Below are 13821 nucleotides of genomic sequence, written 5' to 3'. Positions count from 1 at the left end.
ATCAAGATTAAATATTGTCTCTCTACTTATAAGTGTAATGAAATGAGACATTGGATTGTCCAATGATTTATCTTTTTGAGTACCATCTTGAATTCGCCATTAAATCTCTTTTTATGAAGTTTAATTAGATTAAAGACATTAATCGGTGATCGAGCAGTCAAACCTAGAGAGCTCTATTTTTTGTTTAAGAAAAATTAAATAGATAGAAACACATTTTTTTCTATTAGAATATAAAAAATAAAATATGTTTTTATTGTTCAAAATTACATTTTCATTTTATGGGGTTTTGAAAATTTACACAAACACACAAAGTAGAAAAGTCTAAAGTCAACAAGGATATGTGCAAATAATATTCCTCTACCCATTAAAGGTTAAAAAAAAAAAAGAAATTATTTAAAAATATATGATTTATATAAATATTAAAAAAGGGAACTGAAATCTTTTAATAACATCAAATTAAAGCAAAGGGAAAGAAAGCTCCAACATTTACTTCATATACAATACAACAAGAGGTCATATACACACATATACCCTTTCTTTCTATCCTCTTTCCCTTTCTCACTCTCTCTCTATCTCTCTCTCTCTCTCTTGCTCACATTTCACATTTCCTCTTTATTTACAGCAATTTATGAGATTCCTCTAAATGGTCTTTTCTCTTCTCTATTGGATTGTACAAATTCCCAGCTGAAAATACCCATCAAAAATATTTTCATTTTTTTGTTGATTTTGGCTTGGTTTCTTGCTGTTTTCTTTAATTTTATTCAACTGTAAGGGAGAAACTTTTCTGGGTTTGTTGGCTTTTGTTCTATTTTGCAAACTGTCTCTGGGTTTGTTGCAGAAGAGCCTTATATACCCAGAAGCATATGTGTTATATAAGCCTTGAAAATACAAACAAAATTTTATAGACTTTTGATTTAAAAAAAAAAAATTGAAAACTTTTTTGTCAATATAATCAGTTTTTGATTTTTCCTCTCTTTCTGTAAATATTTTTTGAATTTCTTTCTTCACTTGAGGAAAGGAGAGACATGGGCAAGCAAGGGCCTTGCTGTCACTGTGGAGTTACAAGTGAGTTCTTGTTTCTCCAGTATGCAAGAGAAAAAAATTGGATTCTTGAATTAATTTACTTGTTTTCAATAACTATTTCTAATTGATTTTAGATGTTTGGGAAAAATAATTATATCATTGAACAGAACGACTCTAAGCAACAAGGAAAAGATTACCTGGACAAAGATAATAAATTGAGAATATGTGCTGTTCTTGTGTGCTGTTCTGTTTGTAAATGAAATTTGAACTACAGGTGTCTTTGGTTCTATAAATACATCAGATATTGGTTTTATCCTCTGGGTTTGTTATTGAATTTATAAACCTTTATCAATTGCTTGGTGTTTTCTTCTTTGACCTAACAAATTCTGAACACATCTTCCTTGCTAATTGAGTTAGGAGTCTGTTGAATATTGGGCAGTTACAGTGTAAATTTGATTGGTAGTGGCCTCTTGTTTCTGTTTAGTATTTTATTGGACTCAATTACCTAGTCAAAATATGGTTGTTGTTTGTGTGTTCCTTGCAAAAAATAATAATTCAATGAAAAGATTGACCTCATTCACTGATTCTGTTAAGTTCTTCAGAGAATTCTTCCTTGTTTGTCTCATGTCTATATTCCATATCCAGGCAATCTTTGCTGCAAAATGCATTACTCTCCAATTAAAGCCTTCTAGCTATTCAATTCAGCTCCTTTGAAGCGTTCTCTTTGTTGTCATACTGTGAATCAGCTCTAAACTTCGAACTGATCGCACAACTCCTTTATCACTCCAATGGAGACTTTGGTTAAAGAAGTGGCATGGTGTAGGCATTTGCTGGAAGTATACTTTCATTTTAGTTTTTTGCCACTTTAACTCCATGAGAAGCAGTTTGGTGCTATTTGTAGTCGCAGCCACAAGTTGAAAATCTTATGCTTTAAGTCGTGGAAACAAGGAAGCAAGAACTTGTTCCCATTGGCAATAGCTTATACCTTTTTGGTGTTCCTTCTCCATTTTTTAGAACTTAGAAGTGAAGAGTGAAGCAAATATTTAGATATGCTAGAGAATTTTTAGGAGATGCTTTGCATATTAAATATTAATGAATAATGAGTTGAAAAGTCCAGAGAAAAATGCAGCTTTCTGTTGGTTTTGTTCTGAGTCAAATGGTGTCTGCTGTTTTGACCATATAACTGTGGCTGAATGTCAGCTGTTGAGCTGATAGAGAAACTTGTGATTCTATTATCACTTGGATATTATACCGTTGGCTTCATCTTCATGGTTATTGCGCTCTTTCTGTTTGGCATAGACAGCCCATATGGTGGAGCATTTGCGACATAATTAGTGGCTAACTCATCTATGTTGAGAAGAGTATCAGTTCAAATATTTTGTTGTGTGAAGTAGAGAAAGAATGAAATATTACTTGTCTTTTGAATGAAAATGGACTAAAATTAGAAAATTATCAACTCTTTATTTTTAATGTTCCTTTCCTGTATCTATAATCAGCATGTCATGATTGACAACTCTTTACTCTGAGCTCAACATTCCTTCCCTCATTTTTTATGCTTATCTTCATGCATGTATGAAATGGAGTCTTTTTTTCAAACAGAGCTCTAAGCATCCAACCAAGCTTAGTTTTGGTTTGAGAGATTCGAGTGCATCTGATAGGTCACCTTAAAAAGAAGCAACCTTAAAGAACACTTTTTTTTCATTAAAAGCTGGCAATTTAGCCATAAAGAAGATATGCCGAACTTTTTTTTTTTCCTTCCTTTTCCTAGCTCGTGTTTATGAAGTTTCAGATTATCATTATTTCCTCTTGTTCATTTATATTAATGTAAATTGCATCTTCTATTATTTATTGTGCATAAAATTGTGTGCTATACATATTGCTGACTGAAAAGCTTTGCAATAGGCACACCTCTTTGGCGCAATGGGCCTCCTGAAAAGCCAGTACTATGCAACGCTTGTGGATCTAGATGGAGAACAAAGGGGACTCTTGCAAACTATACACCACTTCATGCTCGGGCAGATCCTGATGATTATGAGGATCACAGGGGATCCAGAGTGAAGAGCATATCTATAAACAAGAACAAAGATGTGAAACTACTCAAAAGAAAGGCAAATCATGATAATGGGGAGGCGGGTGGGGTTGCCTCTGATTACTATCAGGGTTACCGAAGGGTTTTAGATGAAGATACTAGTAATAGATCAAGTTCTGGATCAGCCATATCCAACTCTGAGAGCTGTGCACAATTTGGCAGTGCAGATGCAAGTGATTTGACAGGTTGGGCTTTCGCTAAAATTACTCCTCATTCTCTCTGTTCTGATTGAGCAAACAACAGTATATTTAGAAGTGTGGTAGTTGAATTGAATAGAATAGATGTATTAGTTGCATATTCTGGTTGATATGCCCAAATGCCTGTGAAAGCACATGAATGCTGTGCATGGTGTAAGGAAAAGTGGATCCAGGAAAGAATGCCAAGTTGTTAGAGCAGCAAATTATAATTCTCAAATAACTGTGAGTGATATTCTAAATGAACAAAAGTGGCTTCTTTACTTCTCTAGGATTTTGCTATTCTGGATGCTGGCTGGTATATCTGTTTATTTAAAAAACAACACTATGGTTAAGACCTCTTGAAATGGTACTTGCAATGTGCTAGAGTGTAATAATTGGAGTAAAAAATCTGTCTTATAAACCTGGTTTCCCCAGATTGAAGCTCTAGATATAACTGGAAATAGCTAAATGCCACTTTTACTGTTTAATGGGCTGTACATCTTCTCATGGTGTACTTTATCTGCTTATGTGACGTATTATGCTCAGTACTCTTAGTTCTATGTCACAATAAGAGTTTTATGGGGCTCTGTGGCTCAATTGTAGATGGCTGTATACAAGTTTTGTGCTCTCATTGTCTCAGTGATGTTGACACTTAGTACTTTCTCATTGCTTTTTCTCAGGTCCGGCCCAATCTATTGTGTGGGACACAATGGTACCTTCTAGGAAGAGGACCTGTGTTAATCGCCCAAAGCAATCTCCAGTTGAGAAGCTTACTAGAGATTTATATACTATTTGGCATGAACAACAGTCTTCATGCTTCTCTGGATCTTCTGAAGAGGACCTGCTTTTTGAGAGTGAAACACCAATGGTTTCTGTTGAGATAGGACATGGAAGTGTTCTCATTAGACATCCAAGCTCAATAGCTCGAGATGAGGAATCTGAAGCTAGCTCCCTTTCTGTTGAGAACAAACAATACTCAATAAATGAGGCTTATTCACATCATGTGACCCTTCCTGTACATAATGAAAACATAAGTGTCAATATACCAAGTCTTGTGATTGAAAAAGCTAAGAACCCTACAGGACCAGGGATGCAACAGGAGCAAATTAAGAGGTAATTCCTCCCTGGATACTTTTAAAAGTTGAAATGGTCATGTCTTCGGGAAGGACATTTCTTTGTAGTCGTAAATCTAAGATACAAACATTGGGTCTGTGTTTAACTCAAGTATGAAGTTCCAATCATAATCACATCCTAATGATTAACTGAGAATTTTAAATGTAAATATATGTGTGGTTTAGGTCTCTAACATGGAGAAATTACCCTTTATCGATGCATAAATGGAATGTGCCTTTCTCTGCTCCCTAATTTTCTGGGACAGTTATTATCTAATATTATTGTGAATATTCATTAAAAGGTTAGTAGCTGGATGGATTGAAGGTAAAAAATGAGAAGACGAGAAGGAATCTAAAAATCTTACTCTTACTATGTTTGACATATTCTGTTATTTGGAATTTCAGGGACAAGTCTCAGCATGAAAGGGCACAAATCCTGGGGAATCATAATTCACCATTGTGTGATGTGGATTTAAATGTAAGTTGTGGTGAAATATTTTCGTTGGGTTAATTCTTACAAACTCGATCCTTATTTAAGTATATCATCCTAAATTTTCCATGGTGTTATCATGAAGCAGAATGAGCATGATTCATTAAATGCACTCTTGGAGATGGTGAATGGTTCACATGTGTTGTACTAATTCTCAATTCCATTCCTGAATACACTATGCAGTTCTTCACTTCTTCTCTAGCATCTGTTTACTTTAATTTTTTTGAGGATTCCTTTTTTAGATGTCCTCAACAGGCATCCTGCTTTCCTTACTTGTTGAGCATGTATAATGATTATCTTCCTTTTTATCACAGGAAATTCTTAATTTCGAGGTGTTTGCACGGCACTTGACTAATGAAGAACAGCAGCAGTTGCTAAAATATCTACCTCCTTTTGATACTGCCAAACTTCCAGACAGGTTAGTGCTGTGCTACATTATTGTGGGCGAGTATGGTGAGACAATAAATGATATTTCTATTTAGGAGAAGAGCCAGCCACTAGATATGCTGTTGTTGGCCAACTTTCTATATGCATTGGCAGATCAAAGCAATGTTTATAGTGTTTAGATCTGCAGAAACTAAAATAATTCCAGTTTATTCCCATCTCATTTAGCTTGCAAAATATATGTTAGCGTGGAGGAAGGTCACTGAAAATTCATATGATCATATTGGTAGTGCTGGTACTAGAACTGCTCTATTTGTTGTGTGTGTTTGTGTATGAGTGTGATGTAGATAGAGCTTAAGAATGTGACCAAGAATCCTGTCATCTTTCATGCACATTGCATTTTCTTCTAATTGTACAGAAAGGATTTCAAGAAGTTGAGTTATGTTCTAGGATTAATGATGGTTTATCTTCCATTTTCAGCATCAGAAGCATGTTTGATAGCTCTCAATTTAAGGAGAATATATCTTGCTTTCAACAACTGCTTGTGGAAGGGGTCTTTGATCTCTCCTTGTCAGGAGCTAAGCCTGAAGAATGTAATACATTGAAAAGGCTGACATTGTCCAATCTGTTGAAATCCAAATGGGTGGAGCATTATCATCAACTCAAGGTTTGAATTTCTTGTCCAGAATAGGAATGTCTTTACATAAGTATGTTGTATATAATTTTATTCCCTGGACAGTGGGTCTACAAATGTATTCCTACTTATGGTCTCTTTTTGGCTACAAAAGTGTAAAAATGCTACTGGAAAGTCACTTGTTGGAAGAGGATCAAATGTCATTGCATCAAGTAATTCAATTGCTGCCAAGAGATTACATGACAGCTTGGGTCAAAAAATTCCAGGTGAGACAATATATGTTAATGCTGGAGATATTGCTGTACATAATGGAGCTTCTTCTGTCATTTCTTTTTAACAAGCAAATAACTACTGATTTTCTATACTGGCATCTGATCTCGAGGATTTTACTTCAAAATGCTAAGAGAAAACCTTTTGTTAATGTGTGGCTTGTGCTCATACAAATGGGGAGAGAGAAATTAATTGTTTCCAACCTATACTGCAATTTTGGTGTATGAACTATGAACTGTGGAAAGAGAGATTCTAATTCTTCTATCATCATATCAGTTCAAGTTCTCTGAGGTGGGAAAACATAGATGTATTGTAAGGCTTCTGTCGTTATATTAGTTTTTCCGCATCATAAAGATTTTATATCACATAGATGGAGCACATTAGTTTGCTCACATACTGAGACATGCTAACTACAATTAGAAATTGCCCACCTGCAGGACATAATCCGTGATTATATCTTTGTAGGCAATTGCCAGCTGTATTTGAATTTTATTATCTCTTCATTTTCAGTTTTGTCATTTCTTTTTTATCTTTTTTTTTTTTGGTCCCCCATGTGTGCTTGGGCAGTAGTGGTTTGAATAGTGTGTTAGAAACTGGTCAGTTACTAAGCGGATACATACAATCCAAATTACATTATGGTATGAGCACTGAAAGTTAGCATGATCGTCTTCTTCACGTGTCACATTTGCATTAACCTTTTTCAGAATTTCAGTTGGAACTATTCTCAAAGTAGGGTTTTTTTCTTTCATCAGATGTAAAGGTGATGAAGAGCCCCAAAAGGATTAACATGAAGGCTACGTATGAAAACAAAGAAGTCATGGACAATGATGGCTCTTGCTTTAGTCCAAGAAGCCTATTTGCCTTGCCTCCTGATAGTGGCTCCCTCATGTTGGATTCTTTCCATTATGTTGATGAAAGTTCGGATCAGGATCTGCTACTGCATGTGCCATCCAATGGCTCATTTCCGCAGGCAGAGCTCCTTCATCCAACTTTAAGTTATGGGCAGCAGGCAAGCACTAGCAGTAGCTCAACATACCCACGTCTGGTCCGTCCCTGACAAAGTTTGAGAAATCAGTACTTTACTACTTTTGATCAGTAGGTCTATATAGATTCAACTTTTGCCAAATTCAGTGACTAGGTTACAATCTCTGAATGAGGTTTGATGGTTGCTGCTTTTTTCCCTTTGATAATTTCAAACTCTGGTGTGCTAAGGGACGAATATGGATGGGGCTTTTTTGTATAGGTTGACGACAGATTGTAATATATAGTTAAAAATGCACAAGGGATGGTGATTTCAAGAGTTATGTATGCAGTTTTAGTACTTGTATTGCTAAATAACTTCACAGACACTCAAAGCCTTGTTTCCACATGTTGCTGAGGGGAAAGATTAAAAAATAATAATAAAAAAGGGAAATGGAAAATAAAAGAAAAAAATAAAGGAGAAATTATCTTAAAAAAGTGACAAATGCATATCTGCAGAGTAGGATTTTCGAATATGATGAAGTGGGGAATAATGTGGAAAGAGTTGTGATTGAGGAGTGCAATTCTTGAAAACAAATTTTGATCTTGACTACCTATATCTAGGTGAAAATTTTCACCTATAGTTTCTTCCATCTTGGCTGTGGCAATTGTCAAAACTAAATCAAATTGGAAATCAAAGTAGCTTATCTGACTTTTTCTTTTGCTTTTTGAAGTTTTTTCTGTTAGTGGGTGTATGTGAAAGGTTGAAATCTGAAAATTTTTCTCAAAGCAGATTTTGGTGGGCAATAGTTATGAATTCAAATAAGGATATTCATAGCTATGAGTATTTCCTTCTACCATTAAGGCAAAAAAAAAAAAAACTCCGCCTAAGTAGTTTGTGCTTAGGAGGTCCCAAGCCCGGATAAAGGAGGAGGGTTGCGGTAGGTGACAAGCAGCGTAAAAATTTCGTTACACCTTATGATATGGATTCAAATGATATAAACGTTGAGGCGTCCTCTATTTACAATGCGCTACATTGGAGCCCGGGTGTAGTGAAAAATATGCAAGGGTGTAGGGTATTCACCGAAAGAGACGCGCTATGTCGGCGCCTGGGTGTGTTGTTAAATAAGCAAGGGTTCCCACATCATGGACGAGTGTGAGTAAAGAAGTTAGTCCATAGGACAGATAGTAGAACAGATAGTGGAATAGAATACAAGATAGGCATAGAGAACAATAAAAGATATCATAGAAGGGGATCAATTAGGAAAGAATAGGATAAGAGGAGAATCAGGGTTGGCACTTGGAATATTTGATCACCTACATGAAAATTAATGGAGCTTGTGGATACCTTGAAAAGGAGAAGAGTGAATATTGCTTGCATTTAGGAGACTAAATGGGCAGGAGAGAAAAATAAGGAAGTGGGTAATTCAGGGTACAAACTGTGGTTTACAGGAAAGGAGAAAAACAAAAATGGAGTGGGCATAATTATAGACAGGACATTGAAAGATACTGTAATAGTTGTGAAAAGAGTATGAGATAGAATTATACTGGTAAAACTAGTATTAGAAGGAGAAATAATAAATGCAGTTAATGCTTATGCCCCACAAATAGGACTAGATAGTGAGAGTAAACAAAGGTTTTGGGAAGATATGGATGATCTAATACAAAGCAATATGAATGAAGAGAATATTTTCATCCGTGGAGATTTGAATGGACATGTAGGAAGTGATAGGCAATGTTATGAGAATGTTCATGGAGGTTTTGGTTTTGGCAGCCGAAATGAGGAGGGAAAAAACATTATGGATTTTGCTATGGCATGCGACCTAATACTAGCAAATACCTACTTTATAAAAAGAGGGTCACATTTAGTGACTTTCAAAAGTGGGCAACATAGAAGCCAAATTGACTTCCTCTTAACCAGGAAGACAAATAGACCCTATGCAAGGATTTGAAGGTCATTCTGGGAGAGGCTTTAACAAGTCGACATCGGTTAGTGGTATTGGATGTCAAGTTTAGGAACAATTCAAGTAAGATTAGAACAAATAATGTAGCTCGAAAAAAGTGATAGACGTTTAAAGGAGTAAAGCAAGTGAAGTTCAAAAATAAACTTCTCGAGTCCGAAGCATGGAAGCTAGATATAGAAGCCAATGGTATGTGGATACAGATGACATCAAAGATTAGAGAAATAGCTAGAAAAGTACTTGGAAAGTCTAGAGGACATGGACCATACTCAAAAGAGAGATGGTGGTGGAATGAAAAAGTACAAAATACAGTGAAGAGAAAGAAGAAATGGTTTAAGAAATTACTTAAGCGTGATAATAATGAGGCATATGAACTGTACAAGATAGCAAAGAAAGAGGCAAAAAAGACAGTTAGTCAAGTAAGAGCACGGGCCTTTGAAAAGTTATATGAGAAACTTGAAACTAAAGAAGGGAGAAAGATATTTATAGATTAGCAAGGAGGAGAGGAAAAAATGTCAAAATTTCAATCAAGTTAGGTGCATTAAAGATAAAGAAGGAAAAGTGTTGGTGAAAGATGAGGACATTACAGAAAGATGGAGAAATTATTTTGATGATCTCTTTAATAATAGTCAAAATGGTAATAACGTGAATATAAATTATAAAGCAATAGAAAAGAATGTGAATTATACTAGAAGGATTAGATTTTTAGAAGTAAAGGAAACACTTAAGAGAATGAAAGTGGATAAAGCCTGTGGACCCGATGAAATACCAATTGAAGTGTGGAAGTATTTGGGAGATATGAGAGTGGCATGGTTAATTAAATTATTTAATAAAATTCTAAATTCAAAGAAAATGCCTGATGAATGGATGAGGAGTATTTTAGTATCTATTTTTAAAAATAAGGGAGACATACAGAGTTGCTAAAACTATAGGGGAATTAAACTCATGAGCTATACTATGAAGTTGTGGGAGAGAGTTGTGGAACATCGACTACGTCATGATATTTCTATCTCTCTCAATCAATTTGGCTTCATGCCCGGTCGTTCAACTATGGAAGCGATCTTTTTCATTAGAAGTTTGATGGAGAAATATAGAGATAAGAAGAAAGATCTACACATGATTTTTATTGATTTGGAAAAGGCTTATGATAGTATTCCAAGATATATCTTATGGAGAGTGTTAAAACAAAAGATGGTATCTATTATGTATATACAAGTGTTGAAAGATATGTATGAAGGAGCAATTACTATTGTGCGCACAGTGGGAGGGGACACAAGAGATTTTCTTATCTCAATTGGATTACACCAAGGTTCAGCTATAAGTCCTTGCCTTTTTATATTAGTTTTAGATAAATTGATAAAACATATACAAGAGAGTATCCCTTGGTGCATGATGTTTACAGATGATATAGTTCTGATAGATGAGATGCGGGAAGGAGTCAATAGAAAGCTAGAGCTTTGGAGAAGTACTTTAGAGTTTAAGGGATTTAAGTTAAGTAGAACGAAGACAATACATGCATTGCAAGTTCAGTGAAGGCCAAACTGGTAATAGGGAAGGAGTTAGTTTGGATGGAGTGGTACTGTCCCAAAGTAATCACTTTAAATATCTTGATTCAGTCCTTCAAGTAGTTGGGGGATGTGAGGAGGATGTGAGTCATAGGATTAAAGCTGGATGATTGAAGTGGAGACGTGCTACGGGAGTTTTATGTGATTGTAAGATTCCCAATAAGTTGAAAGGAAAATTTTACCGTACAGCCATACGACCGGCTATGTTATATGGTAGTGAGTGTTGGGCACCGAAGGAGTCGTATGTGTCTAAGCTAAGAGTTGCGGAGATAAGAATGTTAAGGTGGATGAGTAGCCATACTAGACTAGATAAAATCTGTAATGAGAGTATTAGAGAAAAGGTAGAAGCGGTGCCAATTGAGGATAAGTTTAGAGAAGGGAGATTAAAGTGGTTTGATCATATGAAGCGTAGACATACGGAAGCTCCAGTTAGACAAGTAGAACACATTAGGTTAGAGGATAGAAAAAAAAAGAAGGGGTAGACCTAAACTGACTTGGAGAAGAGTAGTACAACATGACCTAGAAGCATTACACATTTTTTAGTATTTAACCCAAAGTCGTTTAGAGTGTAGAAAGAGAATCCATATAGCCTATCCCAATTTTTTTGGATAAAGACTTAGTTGAGTTGAGTTGAGTTGTATTAAGGAAAAAAAAAAAAAAGATGAAATATGAGTTTCAACTTTATCATCTACCTAGTGACATTTTCTATAAATCAATAGCTGCAAAAAATTTCTGCTTTAATGCGTCTATCAAGCACAACCTTTTGTTTGTTTGTTTTTATTTTTATTTTTTGGGTGAAAGGAAAGATGTCAAAAGATCATCCTTATGAAATGAATTTGGAGTTCAGAGCCTCAAAACCCTTGTGGAAGTGTTTGTTAAATGGTCATATCTGCTTGACAAAGGTAAATATTAACAGTTGGTCATAAACCGACCATATGCAATATCCACACGGCAGATTTTTGAGCAAGTGTATAGGTAAATAACTTACTTTAGTAATAATTCAATCAAACATGGATAAAATAATATTGTTGAACAATTCAAATCTGGCCTTTTATCTTTTTTCACGTGATGATATCTTCCAGTGGTTGAGGAGTGGTGCCTCCTAAATCCAATCTAATTCAGATAATTTCTCCCAGTGGGGCAGACGAAGCAATCATCCATCTCATAACACTGTTAAGATCCCTGGAAATATGCTTGAAAATGGGTCACAGATCACAAGGTATGCTTGCTAAGGCTATCCTCTATTGGGGCCTACAGGGTAAACAAAACATGACATTTCTTCTCTCCTTTTACACTACTTGTTTGGGAGGCTAATTAGGATGTAAAATATACCAGTTTATTAATAAGAAAACAACCAGTAACCTAAATTTAATGTGAAGACCTTATCTTTTGAAAACCTGCTCATATCAAACACCATTATTAATTGAAGTCATACCATGCCACTATAATCTTACAGCAGAGGTTGTAATGCATGCATCATAGTGGGCCAACCATACTGCTGGATCTTAAACAGGGAAGCCAAGATTTTCGCTTTGCAAATTTAGGTTTACCTACTACACGCGTTAAAATAAACTTTTCGCACTAATCCTTTAATGTACATGGAAAATTATGGTACATTAGTAGGTTTCCTTGATTTCAGGGGGAAAACCAATGGAAAAGATGTTACCTTTCGCCCTTTCACCTTGTCTCCTTGACAAGAAGTAGTCATCTAGTGGTTCAAGGTTACTTTTTCTCCAAGGCTTTATGTTTAGTTAAGCAATAAGCTAAGGCTTGACTTTAGACAATTACTAATTCCAAAAAATATTATAATGCAATAAGAGGAAACAGGACGAATAGAAATTGTTATAGCCCATTTTAAGGAACAAGAGTAATTGGAATTTGCAAACTCATTCAAGGATCAATGATGACTGCAATATAAAGCTATTAACAAGACATGCTACAAAATAATTCCAGCAAACAAATTAGTCCAGCAAACAAGCAAAGCATTAGAATGACTTCTAGTTTGCAGATATAGAAGCTGTAAACTAAACAACTCATGCCTCAAAAATTAACCAACCATGCAAAATCCCCTAGAAGACCCGTTTTCACTTGAAACCTACTCCCTCTTATAATCATCATCATCTCCTACTTTGTTTCCCTCATCTGGCTGCTAAGTGCTAAGAAGACCTAAGGAAAATTTATCCCTCGCCTCTTTGCAGCCTCCAAGACGCTCACATTTGCTAGACTAGGATCATAATTATAGTCCTCAGGGAGAATGTTTAACACATCCAATATTGTGACCTCCTTAAAGTTCCTTGAGCACAGAACAACATCATGCACTGCTTCTCCTCCTACATTGGCATTGTTTCTGCACAATGACTTGGGCAATGCATGTCGTGCTCTAACATCTCTTTGTTTTTCCAGAGAATTTGCACCCACGGTGTTAGCGTATCTGAACTTGTCAATATCATCAATGTTCTTTGCCTCATCATCATTCTGCTTTTCTGAAAATTTTGCATTTAAGGATCTCTTTGCACCCATTGGTCCAACATATCTGAACTTGTCAATATCATCAATGTTCTTAGCTTTAATATCATTCTGCTTTTCTGGAAATTTTGCATCTGAGAACCTCTCACTAATATTGCACGGTCTATTAGCTTCATCATCTTCAATCTCTTCATTTCCACCTTCTATTCTACCTTCACTAATCTCTAGAACTGCAATATTTTCTTCAAAATTAGATTCCAGTGCCTCAGTATTAAAATCAAACTTTCTCTTTGCAGAATTATCTCCATGAAATTCCCTATCACCACCATCGACTTCTTCAATTTGATGATTTCGCAGTGACTTTAGGCAGTTGCTTGGACTAAAGCCCTCTAAACCTGAACTGTCAACAATTTCCCCCAAATTCTCTGTTTCTGTGTCTAAAGTATTTTTTGAAGTCTCCAACACCAAATTTTCATCCAAAATTTTTGATTTTTTTGACGAAGACTTCAATTTCTTTACTCTCGCTAATGTTTTCTCTGTTTCAGAGCCAAGACAAAGTTCTGTAGTCAACGAACCCACATTTTTATCCGCAGTTTTTGGTGTTATCAATAGAGACTCGCGTAAATCATCACTTGAAGCTAATTCTCTATTCATAATCCAAGTGTTCAAGGATTCGCAGCCAATTACATCA

General features: G+C 35.5%; 1 protein-coding gene across 1 annotated transcript; it reads left to right on the top strand.

Moving 5' to 3' along the window:
- The first annotated feature begins 498 nt into the window (after positions 1-498).
- Positions 499-7527, top strand: LOC110648351 (GATA transcription factor 26). The gene is made up of 8 exons (XM_021802568.2): positions 499-1065; positions 2926-3297; positions 3969-4401; positions 4806-4878; positions 5205-5308; positions 5755-5941; positions 6063-6174; positions 6931-7527. Exons 1-8 carry the CDS (start codon positions 1026-1028, stop codon positions 7233-7235), a joined length of 1626 nt encoding a protein of 541 aa, XP_021658260.1. The 5' UTR covers positions 499-1025; the 3' UTR covers positions 7236-7527.
- Positions 7528-13821: the final 6294 nt, after the last annotated feature.

Source organism: Hevea brasiliensis, chromosome 9, assembly GCF_030052815.1.
Source record: "Hevea brasiliensis isolate MT/VB/25A 57/8 chromosome 9, ASM3005281v1, whole genome shotgun sequence".
NCBI lineage: Eukaryota > Viridiplantae > Streptophyta > Magnoliopsida > Malpighiales > Euphorbiaceae > Hevea > Hevea brasiliensis.
This window is presented reverse-complemented; position numbering and strand designations above follow the sequence as displayed.

Coding starts and splice junctions, on each gene's coding strand:
- LOC110648351 (XM_021802568.2), top strand. CDS start 1,026: ATGGGCAAGCAAGGGCCTTGCTGTCACTGTGGAGTTACAA. Junction 4,402..4,805: donor CAACAGGAGCAAATTAAGAG/GTAATTCCTCCC, acceptor TTGGAATTTCAG/GGACAAGTCTCAGCATGAAA. Junction 6,175..6,930: donor CTTGGGTCAAAAAATTCCAG/GTGAGACAATAT, acceptor TTCTTTCATCAG/ATGTAAAGGTGATGAAGAGC.